The sequence below is a fragment of the Symphalangus syndactylus genome, chromosome 23 (assembly GCF_028878055.3).
Source record: "Symphalangus syndactylus isolate Jambi chromosome 23, NHGRI_mSymSyn1-v2.1_pri, whole genome shotgun sequence".
In the NCBI taxonomy this organism is placed as follows: domain Eukaryota; kingdom Metazoa; phylum Chordata; class Mammalia; order Primates; family Hylobatidae; genus Symphalangus; species Symphalangus syndactylus.
The window spans coordinates 41,062,477-41,081,439 of NC_072445.2; the positions used below are offsets into that span (position 1 = coordinate 41,062,477).

Here is an 18,963-nt window from a genome sequence, read left to right on the forward strand (position 1 = left end):
GACACCTGGCCTTTCCTTTTTCTTACAAAACTTTGCCCTTGAACATAAGGCAACTTGGTCTGGTTGATGCCTACAGGCTAATGGAACCTCCACTGGTTTTTTTCAGCCTGGAAGAACCTTAAGCTTTGTCATTCCCCATCACTAGTGTGTATGAACTAAAGAATAAGCTGACTCCACCAGGTGAGAACAGCTTCATCTGCACCTCCAGAGATGACTAGAACACAGGGATTAAATAAAATGCTGGTTTCCACTGCATTTATTACTAATATAAAAAAAGTTAAAAAGAAAAAAAATAAAACCTCATTCTCAGTTCTTCAACAGCTCTCATCCCTCCCTCTTGCCAATACAACTCCTGACCCATTTCCTCAGGGCCAGTTCAAAACTGAACCTGTTCACTGCTGTTTTCACAGAAAACAACCAGTGCCAGGGATGTAGGGGAAGAGGGTTGGAAGAGGGCGACAGTACTGTCCAGGTTCCACCCAAAGATAGGCAAGGTGGAGATTCACAGAATTCAAATGAATGGACTGGTGGCCTCACAATGACATAGTCTAACTAAAATGGGCTGGAAGGGATCTAGGTAGGATAAAGCCATTGGAGGCTTTATAAGACATGTCATGAGCCTGTGTCAGACCCAGAATAACCAACAGGAGAAGAATGGGGAGGGCCAGGGAGGCAGTCTGATGGAAAGTTCACAATTCTCCCATGTTGGGAAGTGGGAAAGTCCAGAGGGCACCAAGCACCTCACTCATTTTGGCAGGAAAACTTACTCTAGTGCTGGGAAGTCACAAAAATGCCACGGACACTGAGAAAGGCTACAAGGGGATGCACAGTTTCACAAAGCACGGTGATCATAGACCACAGCGGTGGGGATCATGCTACTGACGGAGAAACTATGAAATCCAAAAGCAGAGAGAGTGGCCTTTTAGGAAGTAACTCTGCACCAGTCACCCAAACTTGACCCCAGGTTAGACAACCTGGCTTTCACGAGCAGCTGACAACATTGGGGGTAGGGAATGTCACATAAAAAGGACTTAAAACAAGCAGCTAAAAGAAGGGAATGGTAGGAAACCGCTCCAGAGCTCTCAGGAATTGAGGGCAATACTGGGGAACAGGTGGACAGATGCACAAGAAACAGCACCAAAGAGGTTTCCTGTTCAGCAGTCATTTGATGACGGGAAAGAAGATCCAGGAGGCAACTGAAGGGAAGCAAAGATGGGTCCCGAAGGCGAGTCTCTACAGGCTGGATCAGAAGAAAGCACGTATACCGTGCACCAGTGATGCAACACAACTCTGGACCCCAAACGGGAGGTGGTGGATGGGGTGGGTGTGTCACTGACTGAGGGTGTTAGAAGAGCCTCACAGTAGCCATCATAGGGCTACAGAGAAATACATGGCCGCTAGGTCACAGAGAGCTCCTTCCAGCCTGGATGGCAAGGCACAGTCTCACAGAGGAGGTCCATTGACGCCTGGGTGGTAGAAGGCACAGAGGTCCTCATATCGACAGTGGCCCTTTTTGGCAAAATGTCGGCAGACAGGGCGGTCGGATTTGTCTGTGAACAAGTGAAAATGGAACAGTTAAAAATTTGAGCAATAAAGAAAACAAATACAATGAAACGCAGAGACAGAAGAACTGATTTTCTACCCCCTACCATTTCCAGGTATTTTGGAATGGTAGTCTTTCTCCTGGGAGAAATAACATTCAGGTCTACTTCTGCTTCAAAAGCAAAAAGGAAAGCCCAGAGAAGATCGTGAATGATCTTCTGAAAATTAGGTCACTCTGGGAGTAATGGGCACAACAAAATGGACCTCACCTTCCATAACCTGGGGATCATCCTTGGGCGGGCAGGTATTCTTGATAAGAGACCAGCTTTTGAGCCTTCGAGGGTTTCTCTGTTCTTTGTGAAAGCTTCCCCTGGTGGGACCCCCATGGCCTGGCCCCGGAAAAGGAGGTTCTGCATTGACTCCCCACCAACCACGACCATATGGGCTAGACCTGGGGCCAAGGCCTCTCCGAATTGGGCCTCTACCCCAAGGAGGAGGTGGGAGACTCAGCAGTGGTGGAATCAGTGGTCCCCTTGATCCTGGAGGACCTCTGTGAAGAGCTGGAGAGAGAGAGAGAGAGAAAGACACAGAAAGGTGACTAATGGGCAGCTGAATCCTGATTAGCCATGATTAAAAAAATTTTTTTTATTGAAGAACAGCATACATAAAGACACACCAGTTTTAAGTGCACAACCCAATTCTCACAAAGTAGACACACTTGAGTTTCCACCACCAGGTGAAGAGACAAAGCCTTATTAGCACCTCAAAGATCCCCCCCTTGTGCCCCTTTTCCCATTACCCACCCTCCTCCCCAAAGGTAACCACTATCCTGACACCATAGGTTAGTTTTTGCCTGTTTTTGAACTTCACAAAAATGGAATCATACAGTCTGCATTCTTTTATGTCTGGCTCCTTTCGCTCAACATCATGTTTGTGAGATTCATCCAGGTTGCCTGTAGCGGTAGTTCATTCATTTTCGTTGCAGTGTAGTCCCATTGCATGCATACACAACAATTTATTTATCCATTCTACTGATGATGGACATGTGGGTGGTATCCAGTTTGGGGCTATAACGAGAAATGCCACTATAAACATTTTTATACATGTTGTTACACATATGTATGCATTTCTGTTGAGTATATACATAGTAGAGTTATTACTGGGTTATAAAGTATATGTTATGCTTAAGTGTCATACATAATGCCAAACTTTTTTTTCAAAGTGGTTATACCAATTTGCACTCTCACCAGCAGTTGTCCTATAGCCTTGACAACACTTGGAATTGTTAGGTTTTTAAATTTTGCCATGGTGAGTGTGAAAAGTGGTGGTTATTTTTTTGTTTGGTTACTATTTGGTTATTATTATTTACTTAATGAGAGATTAGGTCTTGCCACACTGCCCAGGCTGGTCTTGAACTCTTGGGCTCAAGTGATCCTCCCACCTTGGTCTCCTAAAGTGCTGGGATTACAGGCATGAATTATCATGCCTTGTTTTGTTTGGTTTTTATTGTGGTAAAAAACACATAAAATTTACCATCTTAACTATTTTTAAGTGTACAGTTCAGTAGTGTTACGTATATTCATACTGTTGTGAAACAGATCTCCAAGTTTTTGTTTGTTTTTTGAGATGGAGTCTTGCTCTGTCGCCCAGGCTGGAGTGCAGTGGCGCAATCTCGGCTCACTGCAACCTCTGCCTCCTGGGTTCAAGTGATTCTCCTGCCTCAGGTTCCCAAGTAGCTGGGATTACAGGCGCCCACCACCACACCTGGCTAATTTTTGTATTTTTAGTAGAGATGGAGTTTCACCATATTGGCCAGGCTGGTTTTGAATTCCTGATCTCATGATCCACCCGCCTTGGCCTCCCAAAGTGCTGGGATTACAGGCACGAGCCACCATGCCCAACCTCCAAAAAGTTTTTTATCTGACAAAACTGAAACTCTGTACCCATTAAACAAAACTCCCCTTCCTCCAGCTTCCTTCCCCCAGCCTCTCGTAACCATCATTCTACTGTTTCTTTGAATTTGACTTTTTATTTTTTGTTTTGACAGTCTTGCTCTGTCATCCAGGCTGGAGTGCAGTGGAGTGATCTCGACTCACTGCAACCTCTGCCTCCCAGGTTCAAGCAATTCTTATGCCTCAGCTACCCGAGTAGCTGGGATTACAGGTGTGCACCACCATGCCCAGCTAATTTTTCTATTTTTAGTAGAGACAGGGTTTTGCCATGTTGGCCAGGCTGTTCTTGAACTCCTGACCTCAAGTGATCCGCCTGCCTCGGCCTCCCAAAGTGCTGGGATTACAGGCGTGAAGCACCACGCCCGGCCCCTGAATTTGACTTTAGACACCTCAGATAAGTGGAATAATACACTATGTCTTTACTTAACATAAAGTCCTCAAAGTTCATCCATGTTGTAGTATGTGACAGCATTTTCTTCCTTCATAAGGCTGAATAATATTCCATTGTATGTACACGCCACATTTTGTTTATCCTTCCATCAGTGGACATGTGGTTTGCTTCCACTTCTTTGTTATTGTGAATACTGCTGCTATGAACATGAGTCTGCAAATATCTCAAGACCCTGCTTTCCATTTTTTTTTAATATATACCTGGAATCAGGAGTTCTGGGGTAATTCTATTTTTAATTTTTTTGTCATCTGGTAGTTCTATTTTTAATTAAGAGGAACCTCTTCATATTGTTTTCTATAGTAGTTTCACCATTTTATAATCCCAGCAGCAGTACACAAGAGTTCTAATTTCAAAGTGGTATATTTTTATCTTGCATTTACTTGACAATTAATGATATTGAGTACTTGTTCATTTAGACCTTTAGTTCATTTAGATCTCCATTTTAATAAGGTGTCCTGTGTTTTTGTCAATTTTTCAAATGGCTTGTCTGGAAGAGTTCTTTATATATTATAGATACAGGATCTTTATTGGTTATATTTATTGCAAGTATCTTCTATTGTATGGCTTCCTGTTAATTTCTTAATGGTATTATTTGGCAAGTTTGTATTTTGTTTTTTCTTTTTTTTGAGACAGAGTCCCACTCTGTCGCCCAGGCTGGAGTGCAGTGGTGCAATCTCAGCTCACTGCAACCTCCGCCTTCCAGGTTCAAGCGATTCTCCTGTCTCAGCCTCCTGAGTAGCTGGGATTACAGGCACACACCACCATGCCCGGCTAATTTTTGTATTTTTAGTAGAGACAGGGGTTTCGCCATGTTGGTCAGGCTGGTCTTGAACTGCTGACCTCATGATTCGCCCGCCTCGGCCTCCCAAAGTGCTGGGATTACAGGCGTGAGCCACCATACCCGGCCACAAATTTATATTTTCTAACGGAGTTCAATTTATCAATCTTTCCTTTATGGTTAGTGTGTATATGTGCATTTCTTGTCTGTTTAAGAACTCTTAGCTACTCTTAGAAAATACATTTACTTTCTAGAATAACTACTCTCTTACCTTTTATACTTAGATCTACAGTCCATTTGAAATAGATCTTTGTATATGATTATGAGTGCAAGGTGGAATTCCATTTTTTTCACATGAATATCCAATTGATCCAATATCATTTATTGAAAAGACCAAGTTTTCAGTTCCATCTTCATCATAAATAAAGTGTCCACACATGTATGGGCCTGTTATTGGACTCTTCGGGACATAAGTCTTGTTGACTTATGTCTATCATTGTGTCCAAACTGCATCGTTGTAACTATTGTAGCTTTATAGTCTTTTTTTCTTCTTGTTGTTTTTAGAGACAGGATCTCACTATGTTGCCCAGGGTGGCCTCAAAAACTCCTGGGCTCAAAGGATCCTCCCACCTCAGCCTCCTGAGTAACTGGGACTACAGGCATGTGCCACCATGCCCAGCTTACAAATCTTGATATTCATAGCAAGCCCTCCCACTTCAAGATTGTCTTCACAGTCTCTCACCTTGATATTTTGCATTTCCCTATAATAATGTGTATTTCCACAAAAACATTATGGGTGTTCTGACTTGGAATGCATAAAATCTATTTATCAATTTGGGAAGAAGTCACATTTTTATAACATTGAGTTTTTAAATCAGCAAATATACAACTTCTCTCCATTCATTTAGGGATGGAATCCCTGATCTTTTGATTTTTAAGTCCTTCCTGGGTTTTATCCCCTCCCTTGCTGTCTTCTCTACTACCTAATACAAGGATCAGGGCCCCTTCCTCCTCACCTGACTTAGGGTCGCCAGGTTTTCCATTGGTCATGGGGGGAGGGCCCAGAAGGCTGGGTGGTCCTAAGAGCAGACATGAAAATATGGTCATCAGAATGGATTAAAGGACTGATGATTCTGTTCTTAGGTGTTTTTCTTGTATTACTCATTTCTTAATTCAACCAGTAAAGTCAGGTATATTTTCAGCAGTCTTAGGAGTTCTCACCCCATCTATCTGCCCTTTTTTCTGCAAAGCTGTTTCAGGGTTTGCAAAAAGTAGATATTCAATCAAAGGTGATAATGCAGGAAAAGATACTGACAACTTTTTCTTTTCTTCACCGTACCGTCGCTATCCAAAACAATCTAAGCGTCTCCAGACATAAACCAATCCCTCACCTTAACTGCTGGCCAGAGGACTAGTTTAGAGAAAGCTGCACCTGTACCTTTTCAGCCAAAGTCTGGATACAAACTGTCATCCCAGTCATCGCAATCTGCAACATCTCTACTGCCCCTTTCCCCTACTGTTCTGCGGCTGCGCAAAAGAGCTCTTTATTCTCTCCACCCCCGCCTTCTCCAGAAAGGTTTGGGGCCGTATTGAGGTTGATGGTTCCAGTAAGAGAACTCCTGGTTCAAGGCTCCATTTGGGACAGCCCCACTTCCATCCCTTCCCAGCGCGTGCGCCCTTCCTCCTTCCGTTACAGCCCCCTCCTTCGCACCTTATTAGCCCCTAGCCCCTCGCCCGGACGGGCTTGACAGGTATGTGCACATCCCTCCCAGACCCCTCACCGATGGGACTCCCATCCTCCTCATCTCCAGTCTCTTCCCGCTCAGGCAGTGGGGGCTGCTGCTGTGTCGGTGGCTGGTGCTGATTCTGCTTCTTTCGTTTCGGCATCGTGTCTGCGGCAATGGCTGCAGCGGGATTTGGAGGGTAGTGAGGAAGGGGCACGCGGGAATTGTTTCCGCTTCCGGGGGGTCGGTGGGCAGCAATGCTGAGGCTCCCGCCATTCCACTTCCGGAAGGTTGCGGAGAACATCTGCGGCGGCCGCATTCCGGAGTAAACTGCCTCCCTCCGTCTCTGCCTCTGCCAGGCATGGCGGCAACCTCACACCTTCCCTTTGCTGCGTTTCTATAAATGCTTTGAAAAAATTACTCTCTTCGTCCCTCGTTGGAAAACACCACAACCAGCTCCTCAGAGTGTGTCACAGAGTCAACAGGCTCTCGGGCCAGAGGGCCTGAGAAGAGGACTGTCGCACCGTAAGATCGCCACATCCGGTTCTCGGTTACTGTGGTAACAGCTGCAGGCACAACTTCGTGCCCTTTGACCTCCCTGCAAAAGTCGTGGTCCCGCCTGGGTTTCCCTTCTCGCCCGCTTTTGCACTTAATGATCTATAAACCTGCTCCTTATCATCGTTCCCACAAGGAATTTGGGTCCCAACAGGTCGGCACCCAGGAATCTCAGACCGCCGCCCTCCCCTGAAGACCTCTGACCGTGCCCACGGTGTAGTCCAGCAACCTGGCTTCATTGCCGGGACGCACAGTCTCGGCTTTCCACTAAGGTCAAGCCCGGGGCTTGGTAGCGTAGCCTCAGCGTGTCCACGCCCCCTCTCCCCTAGGTAGTAGGCCCCGCCCTCCGCTCCGCCGCCCCCTCCAGGTGAGTGGTAGCTTCTCCCGGGAGCGCAAGGTAGTGATGACACGCGCCCCCCCTCCTCCGAACGCGAGTTGGTAGCGTCCGTGACGGAGTTAGCCTGGTCCTCCCACGCGCGCCTCCTTCCTCGCCGCCGGGGCGCCCTCTCAGTGCCACTGGCTCTCACGTGCCAGAAGCCCACCCCGCATCATCCTCTCGCCTCGCTCCTGGAGGCAAGTGACTATATCTCCCCCGTCCGCCTTCCATCGCCGCCGCGGCGGCAATTCTGTCGGGCCCGCCCGCTGACGTCACCTGCTAGCCCCGCCTCCTCTAGGGTCCCGGGCCCCTGCGGCGGGGGCTGCCCCGGGGGGGCAGTCAGTTGAGGCGGCGGGAGCTCGGCGGAGGGCGGGCCAGGTGACTGGTCCGGGCCATGCCGAGGAAGAAGCCCTTCAGCGTGAAGCAGAAGAAGAAGCAGTTGCAGGACAAACGGGAGCGGAAGAGAGGTCAGTGCGGGAGCGGGAGGAGGGGGCGGGGCTCGGGCTTCCGCACATCTGGAAGGAGGGGTGTGCCCGCTGCATCTCTGTGGGTCGTGGGAGGGGGTCGTGGGACCGCGTCAACCCTCGCGGCCTATCGCGGAGGGGAGCCCCCACCCCACCCCCCCTACATCTGGAAGGGGTGGGGAAGGATGGAGAGTTGGGGGAGGGGAATCCCTCCAGCTAGCACGGGGCGCCGTCCCCACTGCTCCCTGGAGGAGTGGCTCCCCCCACGCACATCCGGGAGGGTCCAGAATAGGGTGTCTGGGAGGACTGAGCGTCGGAAGAAGTTGAGTGGGATGAAAGGGAGTCAGGCCGATGGGGGAGAGGGTCTTATGGCCCCTGAGAGCTGGCCAGCACTGGCGTCACCGGCCCCTCCCCGCAGGGCTTCAAGATGGGCTGCGCTCCAGTTCCAACAGCCGCAGCGGGAGCCGGGAGCGGCGAGAGGAACAGACCGACACCTCGGACGGGGAGTCTGTGACCCATCATATCCGCAGGCTTAACCAGCAGCCTTCTCAGGGGCTGGGTCCACGAGGCTACGACCCAAATCGGTGAGGGTGGGAGGGGGCGCTGGTCCCGGCTTTCCAGCCTACCCGGAAGTCAGAGCTTTGGGGGAAAGCGGGCTGCTACTGGTGAAGACGGTGGGCCTGGGATGCCACAGTTCTCCGCTAGCCACTCGGCTCCCCACAGCGGGCCACAATCTTCCTTTCCAGAGGGGCTGGGGAGAGTTGGGCTTTTAGAAGGAGGAAGCTGAATATTGCCTGAAAGAAGGACTTGGGGGAAGTCTGACTTGAGAGAGGAGACTTGAACGACTCTGAAGAGAATGCTTTGCGAAGTTGATTGTACAAGAGGGGAGAAAATAGGAGTTTGTGGCCACAGGATTGCACTGGATGCCTCGGTCCCTGTTCCCTTAGATACCGACTGCATTTTGAGAGAGACAGCAGGGAGGAGGTAGAGAGGAGAAAGAGAGCAGCCCGGGAGCAAGTTCTACAGCCGGTCAGTGCTGAGGTGTTGGAACTGGACATCCGGGAGGTCTATCAGCCTGGCTCAGGTGAGTGACAGCAAGACAGGCATTGAGCTGGGGAAGGAGTTTGGAAAGGTAAGAGCCGACTGTGAGAAAGGAGGGGTCTGGGATGTACTCTTGAATCCTGAAAATTTCCTCACACTTGCACTTTTTCCTGATTTCCCAGTTCTGGACTTTCCTCGACGTCCTCCTTGGAGCTATGAGATGTCCAAGGAGCAACTAATGAGCCAAGAGGAACGGAGCTTCCAAGAGTATCTTGGGAAGATTCATGGGGCTTACTCCTCTGAGAAACTCAGCTACTTTGAGCACAATCTGGAGGTGACAGTGTACTGTAGGAACAGGAGTGGGGCATAGTGACTTATGGTCAAATTGGTTTGGGATCAGGCTGCAGAGGGACTCTGTTTTCAGGTTCTCTTTCTGATCCTGTCTTTTTAGACATGGAGGCAGCTGTGGCGGGTGTTAGAGATGTCTGACATCGTCCTGCTTATCACTGATATCCGACATCCAGTGAGTACTGGGGATAAGGGTGGGCAAGGAGGAGGGAGAAAGGTTTTTCAGGGGCAAAGGTCAGAGGTAAAAGTTGGGAGACAGAGAGGTATCTATCTTCCTGTCTTTCTAATCTCTAGTGCTGATGTCTGCACTTAGGAACTCAGTTTTTTATTCTCTTATAGCCTGTCATTCCTCCCTTGGCCAGCTCACTCTCCTCTTCAAAACAGCCATGTCCTGTCCTTTAGCCCATCACAGACCAATAGAAAATCCAAGTGTGGAGCTCCAGGGATTCTATGAATGCAAGTTGGGGGTTTCCTCCTGCCCAGCCCAAAGATGCCCCTTCTTCCTTATCTCATTTCTCTAGCACTGCCACATCAGTTGCTACAGAACCCACCTGGAATGCTAGAGTAGTAGTTAAGGCTGTAGACTGCTGCTGGACTGCCCTGTGTGAATCCTAGCTCTGCAACTTCACTCTTGTCCTCCAGTGGGAGAAAGGGAGGTCTGTGAGGACCATTTAGGTTGGAGGTCCTTAATAATATGTACACACACATACTCACACGTACATCATGTGCACATCAGTATACACAGGCATGTTTGCACACATGTTCACAGTCACATTAACACACAAACATGCACACATGTGCACGTACTTGCATGCATGCATGCATATATGCATGTGTACACACTTACATAGTTGTGCGCACATAAAAACAGACTAATTTCTACCCTAACCCCCATCCCTGTTTCCGATCCCAGCCTTTACCTCAGTGTGCTAAGTGATGCTGTTTCCTTGCCTTGTTTTGGGTTCATTTCCATCTCTAATCATGACCTATAGGAAGCCCTCTGAGACTCAGAAGTATTACTAATCCCTGTTTCATCTTTGTTTTTTAGTTTGTCTGGTTTATAGTTTTTAGTCCAGAGTCTGCTACCACCAGGGCATTGTCTCTGAGCCACGCCTGCTGAGTGGGGAGCTGGAGGCAGAGAACTCTGGGTTGACCTTTCACTGCTCCATCCTCTTATCAACCCTGTCCTAGGTTGTGAATTTCCCGCCAGCACTTTATGAGTATGTGACTGGAGAACTTGGGTTGGCCCTGGTGCTGGTTTTGAACAAGGTGGATCTGGCCCCGCCAGCTCTTGTGGTTGCCTGGAAGCATTATTTCCATCAACACTATCCCCAGCTCCACGTCGTCCTTTTCACCTCTTTTCCTCGGGACCCCCGCACCCCACAGGACCCTAGTAGTGGTGAGTGGGCAATGAGAGAGGGCAACTTGGGAGAGATGAGTTGGCAGGGGACAAAGGGGAGAACAGAGAGGCTTATCGACAAGGGGGCACCTGGTCTTGGGCCTAAGGGTGGTGGGAGAGATGAGAGGCCTAAGCCAGTGTGCCAATCCTTTTGTGCCCTCTGATCTCAGTCTTGAAGAAGAGTCGGAGGCGGGGGAGAGGATGGACTCGGGCCCTGGGGCCAGAGCAGTTGCTGAGAGCCTGTGAAGCCATCACTGTGGGGAAAGGTATGTGGCCCTTAGAGGAGGGCTGTAGGAGGATATGGGGGAGACCAAAGATGGAGAATCATTTTGCTCACCTTTCCTGAAGCCAATCCCTCTATGGTGGATATGTGCAAGAGGGGCAGCAGGTAGTCGGGAGCCTCAGTGGCTTGCTGCCTTTAGCCTTCCCAGTACTTTTCAGAAGCTCAGAGAAACATGCATGATTCCAGGGAGGGTGGGGTCAAGTGACTTTTGGGAGATTCTCCAACCTGCTCTTGTTCAGGTTGGCACTGTACAACTCCAGAGGGTGCCAGTTACATAATCTGTGCAGGGCACAGTATGTGCCATCATGCACAGCAGCCCTGGGGAGAACCTTTTTAATCTTCTCCTTCTTTGAGCAGTGGACTTGAGCAGCTGGCGGGAGAAGATTGCTCGGGATGTGGCTGGGGCCACCTGGGGTAATGGGTCCGGGGAGGAGGAGGAAGAGGAGGATGGCCCAGCAGTCCTGGTGGAGCAGCAGACTGATTCAGCAATGGAGCCAACTGGCCCAACCCGAGAGCACTACAAGGATGGGGTGGTGACCATCGGCTGTGTGGGTAAGGAAGTGTCAGCTTGTGCTTGGTGGCCTCCAAGGTGGTACAGAGTTTTCATATTTGGAGAAGAGAGAGGGCGATCAGGTCTCATTAGGCCCCAGGGTGTCTGAGGGGTGATCTCTGCCAGTGGCGGTGAGCAAGGCAGAAGAGGCATCTGCTGCAGTGGAAGGATCATGACAGCCTGAGTTAAATTCCACCACTTCTCAGCTGTGAGGTCTTGAGTAAGTGATTTTGCTACTCTGAGTCTTAGTTACTTTGATTTTAAAAATAAGGACATTGATACCTGATTAAAATAATGGATGAGGGCCATGTGTGAGGGCTCATGCCTATAGTCCCAGTGCTTTGGGAGGCTGAGGTGGGAGGATTGCTTGAGACCAGGAGCTCAAGACCAGTCTGGGCAACATAGTGAAACCCTATCTTTACAAAAGATAAAGAAAACTAGACAAGTGTGGTGGTGTGTGCCTGTAGTCTCTGCTACTTCAGAGGCTGAGGCAGGAGGATCACTTGAGCCCAGGAGTTCAGGCTGCAGTGAGCTATGATTGTGCCACTGCACTCCAGCCTGGCTGACAGAGTGAGACCCTGTCTTTAAAAAAAAAGAATGGATGTGAGGAATGATGGGAATAGTGTTGAGAGAGCGTAAGAATGCCTGACAAATAGTGATAACAATAATAACAATTATTATTGTTAAAACTCAGTATTTATATGGTGCTTACTGTGTAACAGGCACTGTTTTAAGTGGTTTATGTAAACCATTTGAATTGTAGTAATTAGTCTGTAGTACAGTGATCATCAAATCATAGTAGGAGCTCAGCAAGTATTAGTTTCCTTCTAGGTTTTAACCCTTTAAGTTTGTTGCCAAGGAGAATCTCCTCTTAAGGGCTTTGTCTCAGCTCACAGTGGAGGAAAAAGGAATGTATGATTAGGACCCAGGGCCCGTCTTCATTTAGGGTGGGAGAGGTAAGAAGAGACCTTGGACAAGTTGTGGTATCTGAGGTGATATTGGAACCAAAAAGGCCCCAACCCAGAATAAATTGGGGAGTGTGGAGTAGGTAGTTGGCCTCCTTGGAAGTGCCCTGACTTATCTCTCAGTGTCCTTTTTGTCTTTGGAAGAACCTGCCTTACTGTTGAGTGATTGCTCCTCTTTCCAGTCATTTCACCCGGCTGTCCCTTCCCTGACTTCTGATCCTAGACTCCCTGTCACAAGGAGCCTCTGTTCCCTCTCTTAGCAGCCTCTGCTCTAGCTGGTCTCTATTCCAGGTGGTGTGAGAGGGAGAGTGTTTGCTGTGGCACAGGCACCCCTGAGTTTGGATTTCCCTCCAGCTCTCATTTACCCATTCAACAAATATGTACTGAACACTTAACCAGGTGCCAGATATTCTAGGGATGGGACATACTGCTGTGGAAATGGCAAAAAGGTCTGTACATTCATGGAGCTTATTTTCTTGTGAGTAAATAGATTTTGTGATCCGAAATCATGTAGGGGCAGTGAAGGCAATAAAGCAATGAAAGGGGATAGAGAGTGACTGAGAGGAGAGGTGCTCAGGGAAAACCTACCTGAGGAGAGAACTGGATGATGAGATGAAGTGAGCCATTCAGAACTGTGGGGAAAGGGTCTTGAGGGAATAGGCTTGGAGATTCTAGGACCAGCAAGAGTGCCCAGGGGATTGGAGTATGGGAGGCAGGATAGAGTACTGGGGATGAGGTCAGCAAGATCGCCAGGGCCCATGTCGTGTAGAGCCCTGAGGCTGTGACAGCCGTTTTGGATTTTATTCCAAGTCTCATGAGAAGCCAAGGGTAGGTTTTGAACAGGGGAATGATAGGATCTGATTTTGTTTCTTATAAGTTTACCTCCTGAGTAGAGAATAAATGATGGGGGGTGGGCAAGAAAGGGAGCAGAGAGAGCAGTCGAGGCTATTTCAGTAATCTAGGAGAGAAATAAGAGTTGTTTAGAGTAGGATGCTGGAGCTGGAGGTGGTGAGACAGGGCCGGAAGCATGATATATTTTGAAGGTAGAGAAAATGAGATCGCTGATGGCTTGCAGTTGGCACATGAAGGAAAATGAGGATAAAGAAGGACTTCCAGGTTTTTGTCTTGAGCAACTGGAAATACTGAGATGGGAAGACTAGGGGAGAAGCAGATTTGAAGGCTTTGGGGAGGAGAGGGGAATCAGAAATGAAATTTCAGATTCTTTTTAAATATCCCTAGTGGAGATGTTGAATAGGCAGTGGGCAAGTAGTCAGCAGCTTAGGGGAGAGAAGAGGATGGAAATTTGAATTTGGGAAAGATTTACACTTGATCTTAGCCAAAAGGCCGAGAAGCGATGAATTTGGGAAAGATTTAAATTTGGGGAGCCATTGATGGATATAAGTGGTATTTAAAGCCATGGGATTAGACTGGGCACAGTGGCTCACGCCTATAATCCCAGCCCTTTGGGAGGCCGAGGCAGGTGGATCACTTGAGGCCAGGAGTTTGAGACCAGCCTGGCCAACATGGTGAAACCCTGTCTCTACCAAAAAATACAGAAAATTAGCCGTGTGTGGTGGTGCATGCCTGTAGTCTTAGCTACTCAGGAGGGTGAGGCAGGAGAATTGCTTGAATCCTGGAGGCGGAGGTTACGGTGAGCCAAGGTCATGCCACTGCACTCTAGCCTGGGCGACAAAGCAAGACTTCGTCTCAAAAAAAAGCCATGGAATTGGATGAGATGTAGGAGAGAAAGGAAATAGGTGGAGAAGAGGAGGTCAAGGACTGAGCCTTAGGACAAGCCAGCATTTAGTTGGGCAAAGGACAGTGAGAAGGAGGAAAACCAAGGGAGTGTCCCAGAAGTCAAATGAAGAAGGCGTTTGAAGAGGAAAGGAGGGAACAGTTGTGTCAACTGTTGCTGACAGGCCAAATGAGAGAGCAGAGACCTGCTCAGCGGGCTTGGCAATGTGAAGATCCGTGGTTTCAGTGGGGTGGAGAAAGCCAAACTGGAGTAGGCCCGTGAGAGAAGGTGCAACAACTTCACATAACATTGTGTGAAAGGAGCCTGACCCAATAGCATCCACACTGCACAATTTCAGTTGTATCAAGTTTGAAAGCTGCAAAATTAAGCTGCATTGTTGAGAGATACACAGCTCATAAACTAAAGAGAAATGTAAGGAGTGGATTCCCTTAAAAGGATAAAGCTCGCATGTATAGAGGGAGAGGATTATGATCAAGAAGGATGAATGGAGGCCGGATGTGGTGGCTCATGCCTGTAATCCCAGCACTTTGGGAGGCTGAGGCAGGCGCATTGCTTGAGGTCAGGAGTTTGAGACCAGCCTGGCCAACATGGCAAAACCCTATCTCTACTAAAAATACAAAAAAATTAGCCGGGTGTGGAGCCGCACGCCTGTGGTCTCAGCTACTCAGGAGGTTGAGACACGAGAATCGCTTGAACCTGGGAGGATGAGGTTGCAGTGAGCCAACATCGCACCACTGCACTCCAGCCCGGGTGAGGGAGTGAGACTCTGTCTCAAAAACAAAAAAAAAAACAAGGACAGATGGAACATGTTGTCACACATTGGGTGGTATGGGGCTCATCAGGCTGCACATGTATGTTCTGTGCATTTTTTTTGTATGTTATAGTTTACAGTTACAAAGAAGATAGCAGGAAGAAGTGGTGAAAAAAGTAGATAAGTCTTTTAAGGAGTTTTTCTACAAAGCGGACAGAGAAACAGGTCTGGTGGTGGTCATTAAAGGAGAACTTTTTTCTCCCTCCTTCCCTCCCTTCCTCCTAGATACTTCCATGTGTTGTAAAGAGTGAGCACAGTGGTACATCTTTTCTTAGCCACAGTCAGCTGCCCAGGAGCAGTGCTGAATGGGCAGAGCTGGATTTTACAGGGTTGGGATTTTGCCAGGTGAGTAAGATAGAGGGGAGAGGTGGGACCAGGGAGTTCCAGGTCTGTGAACGGGCCTGGCTGAGGAGCTGGATCATGAAATCTGAGTCAAGTAAGAAGGAAATTGAGGACATGAGTTGGTTGTTGCATAGTGTTACTGTGTTAAGGTCGGGGGTCAAAGACTTACTGGAATGGAGTAACCAGAGTAAGTGAGCTGGAAAGATGAGTTGTCAGGGCAGAGAGGGGTGCTTGGAATTGAGGCTTTGGAGCTGTGAAGTGACAAGATGCAAGTATTACCATGGGAGTGGGCAGCTGAGGTGGGGTAAAGGAGATGCTCTGTGGAAGGGAGATGAAGGCAGTGAAGTCAGCCAGAAACACAAAAACTGGTAGTGGTTGTGAGCAGAGTGCCAGTGAGCCCCAAGGCTTCCAGTTTTCTCCTTGGACAAGTCATTGTAATTATTATTATTTTTTTTGAGATGGAATTTCCCTCTTGTTGCCCAGGCTGGAGTGCAATGGCGCGATCTCGGCTCACTGCAACCTCCGCCTCCTGGGTTCAAGTGGTTCTCCTGCCTCAGCCTCCCAAGTAGCTGCGATTACAGGCATCCACCACCACGCCCAGCTAATTTTTGTATTTTTAGTAGAGATGAGGTTTCACCATGTTGGCCAGGCTGGTCTTGAACTCCTGACCTCAGGTGATCCACCCGCCTTGGCCTCCCAAAATGCTGGGATTACAAGCGTGAGCCACTGTGCCGGGCCAAGTCATTGGTAATTATGAGATGTGGATCACTGGTACTGGGTACTTACTGTACTGCAGGCACTGACCCACACAAGTTGTATTGGTTGTCTCATTTAATCCTGACCACCCTGAGGTAGGGAGGTGTCCACACTGTAAAATGAAGAAACAGAGGCTCAGAAAGTTAGTTGCCCTGACGTCACAAAGCTGGTAAGTGGAAGGGCCAGGATTTAACCCTGGCAGCCCAGAGCGTGATTTGTATTCTGCAATACCATTTCCTTAATTTCTGAGCATTAGTTCCCCTTTTACCTATAGGTATAGCACCAAGTCCCATCACAGAGTAAAAACCTGTTAAACATTAATTTTCCTTGCCTTCCTCAGGTTTCCCTAATGTGGGAAAGTCCTCGCTGATCAATGGGCTGGTGGGGCGGAAAGTCGTGAGTGTCTCCAGAACCCCGGGCCATACCCGATACTTTCAGACCTACTTTCTTACCCCTTCTGTGAAGCTCTGTGACTGCCCAGGCCTCATCTTCCCATCTCTTCTGCCTAGGCAGTTGCAGGTATGACGGGGAGGGTGGGTAAGGGAAAGAGAGAAGGTGGGACATTGAGGAAGGTACTGAGTGCTCATTTCCCTCAGGTTCTGGCAGGGATCTACCCCATCGCCCAGATCCAGGAGCCCTACACTGCTGTGGGCTACCTGGCCTCCAGAATTCCCGTGCAGGCCCTGCTCCACCTGCGCCACCCAGAGGCTGAGGACCCCTCAGCGGAACACCCCTGGTGTGCCTGGGACATCTGTGAAGGTGAGTTCCATGTGCCTGGCTTCGCCCCACCTGGTTTCAGCTGCTCTTCCTTACCTGCCTCGCCTTTTACCCCTCCCTGTCTCCTTTCCTCTCCTCAGAGATTGTGCCATTGATGAAGCTGCTGTCCACTCACCCCTAGATTTTTGTTGCATAGCCAGTAAGATCTCTGGCCTGGAATGTTTTGGGGAAAACTGGAAGGACTGTGTTATGGGAGTGGGAGTATAACTGGTACCTGGTTAATGCCTTCCCTTTCCATTATTCTTTTCTCCCTCCAGCCTGGGCAGAGAAACGTGGTTACAAGACAGCCAAGGCAGCTCGGAATGATGTGTACAGAGCAGCCAACAGTCTCTTGCGGCTGGCAGTGGACGGCCGCCTCAGCCTGTGTTTTCATCCCCCAGGCTACAGTGAACAGAAAGGTCAGAGCCCAGATATTCTTCCCCAGCCCTCTGCTATGGTGTAGGTAAAAGGGTGTGGGCTTTGTGGCCAGAGAGAGAGAGGGTCAAACCTGGATTCTGTACCTGTTGGCCAGCTCTGTTACTTGACATCTGAGACATTTTCCTGATCTGCAAACTGAGGGTAATAATTGACCCTTAGCATAGTGATTGTAAAGATTGAAGTTGATGTGCACAAAGCTTCTGTTCAGCAATCTGCACATAGGAAGTTGAATGAATGGATGAATGAATGAATGCCAGCAGCTATAAAGATTATTGTTATTCCTAGTCTTTGCCTCTTCCCCATCTTTCTCTGGCTTTAGTTCCTTGCTCAAAACTCTCCATTTTTTTCTTGTTTTGGTTCCCCAGGCACCTGGGAGTCCCATCCAGAGACCACGGAGCTGGTGGTTTTGCAGGGCAGGGTGGGGCCAGCAGGTGACGAGGAGGAGGAGGAAGAGGAAGAGTTGAGCAGCTCCTGTGAGGAGGAGGGAGAGGAGGACCGGGATGCGGATGAGGAGGGAGAAGGGGATGAGGACACCCCAACCTCAGCTCCAGGGTCCAGCCTGGCTGGCCGAAACCCTTATGCCCTACTGGGTGAGGATGAGTGCTGAGTTCCTCGCCCAGCGCCATCTTCCCACCCAATATCTTTGCTTTTGGACTGACCTGGGGGTATCTCCCCTCTGCCACCCCAATTGTGAATAAAGATTGTTTGCTTTGTAGCCCCTTCCCCAGATGAACTGAGGTGAGAGCAGCTGTTCCAGGCTAACAGCTGTGGGAGGCTTCGCTCCTCTTCTCCCTTCTTTTTTCATGCATTCTCTTTGCAAGGGAAAGTTCTCTTAGGAGTTTGTTTAGTAGGTTCTCAGTCTCTGAAACCTGCTTCCTCTACCCATTCTCCCACTCTGCACCTTAGGAATCCCATTATCTACATGGGGAGGGGAGGTCTAAATCCAGCTCCCTTTCGGAGTTTGTGCCATTCTCCGATTTGAGCAGCAGCCCTGTGCGCCCCCTGCTGCCAGACCTGGTCACTCCAGGAGCTTCTGGGAGAAGGAACAGTAAGAGAGGAAGTGTCCTGAGCTGATGTCTCTTAATGAGATTTTTACAGGAATTGTTCAAATTCAGCAAATATTTATTGAGGGTCTATTGTGTGTCTTGACCTGTGCTGAGCATCAAGCATATAAGGATGTACCACCAGAGCCTGACCTAAATTTGAAGCCTGGTCATGATCAAAACCCCACCTTCAGGCACCCAAGTTTTTGGATTAAGAAGCGTGAATGATGTTCTCCAAATCCTGGGGGCTCATGCAGTATAATTCTAGGACTTCATGTTGATATAAATTTTTAGTTAGGGCAAAACGCTTGTGAAAATGTTGATTAAATGTGTACGAGTAGTTTTAATTACTGGCGAACAACTAGCGTGCACATTTATGATTGGAGCAGAACAGCCCAGTGTTAAGTTTCATTATTTAAAAGCCTGGCAGCTATGAGTGTTTGAGGTACATAGGGGCGGGCACAGAACCAGCCTCCTGAATTCCATTTACTCTGGTTTCGGGGTGGAACAAAGATGATCCAGTGCAGGGTCTGAGCTAGAACCTAGCAGGTGGCCAGAACCATTTTAGGTTTTCACCTCAGCATTTCAGCAGAGATCAGCTCTCTCGTGAGTCAGGGCACCTTAGGCTTTGCT

General features: G+C 48.8%; 2 protein-coding genes across 4 annotated transcripts; one reads left to right on the forward strand and one right to left on the reverse strand.

Moving 5' to 3' along the window:
* Window positions 1-228: 228 nt before the first annotated feature.
* PRR3 (proline rich 3) lies at window positions 229-6,984 on the reverse strand. 2 transcript variants are annotated; one of them, XM_063632643.1, is made up of 4 exons: window positions 6,505-6,984; window positions 5,740-5,802; window positions 1,812-2,102; window positions 229-1,550 (listed from the first exon to the last, which is right to left on the reverse strand). In XM_063632643.1, the coding sequence occupies exons 1-4, from the start codon at window positions 6,764-6,766 to the stop codon at window positions 1,444-1,446; spliced, it is 723 nt and encodes a 240-aa protein (XP_063488713.1). In that variant the 5' UTR covers window positions 6,767-6,984; the 3' UTR covers window positions 229-1,443. The 2 variants fall into 2 exon arrangements, with proteins under 2 accessions (XP_063488713.1, XP_055119051.2); XM_055263076.2 differs by lacking the exon at window positions 5,740-5,802 and having other exon boundaries at window positions 6,505-6,766.
* Window positions 6,985-7,156: 172 nt separating this feature from the next.
* On the forward strand, window positions 7,157-18,002 carry GNL1 (G protein nucleolar 1 (putative)). 2 transcript variants are annotated; one of them, XM_055263075.2, is made up of 12 exons: window positions 7,157-7,845; window positions 8,261-8,426; window positions 8,790-8,926; window positions 9,066-9,217; window positions 9,335-9,406; window positions 10,423-10,630; window positions 10,801-10,896; window positions 11,271-11,465; window positions 16,434-16,612; window positions 16,690-16,852; window positions 17,128-17,268; window positions 17,653-18,002. In XM_055263075.2, exons 1-12 carry the CDS (start codon window positions 7,773-7,775, stop codon window positions 17,892-17,894), a joined length of 1,824 nt encoding a protein of 607 aa, XP_055119050.1. In that variant the 5' UTR covers window positions 7,157-7,772; the 3' UTR covers window positions 17,895-18,002. The 2 variants fall into 2 exon arrangements, with proteins under 2 accessions (XP_055119050.1, XP_063488670.1); XM_063632600.1 differs by lacking the exon at window positions 11,271-11,465 and having other exon boundaries at window positions 7,312-7,845.
* Window positions 18,003-18,963: the final 961 nt, after the last annotated feature.

Bases quoted from the DNA above. Each gene is read 5' to 3' on its own strand.
- PRR3 (XM_063632643.1), bottom strand. From the start codon at position 6,766: ATGCGGCCGCCGCAGATGTTCTCCGCAACCTTCCGGAAGTGGAATGGC. The intron at 5,803-6,504 runs GTGAGGGGTCTG...GTCTGCTCTTAG, and splicing joins GGAGGATGGGAGTCCCATCG to GACCACCCAGCCTTCTGGGC. The intron at 1,551-1,811 runs GTGAGGTCCATT...ACTTGTTCACAG, and splicing joins TGATCCCCAGGTTATGGAAG to ACAAATCCGACCGCCCTGTC.
- GNL1 (XM_055263075.2), top strand. From the start codon at position 7,773: ATGCCGAGGAAGAAGCCCTTCAGCGTGAAGCAGAAGAAGAAGCAGTTG. The intron at 11,466-16,433 runs GTAAGGAAGTGT...TGCCTTCCTCAG, and splicing joins GGTGACCATCGGCTGTGTGG to GTTTCCCTAATGTGGGAAAG. The intron at 17,269-17,652 runs GTCAGAGCCCAG...TTGGTTCCCCAG, and splicing joins AGGCTACAGTGAACAGAAAG to GCACCTGGGAGTCCCATCCA.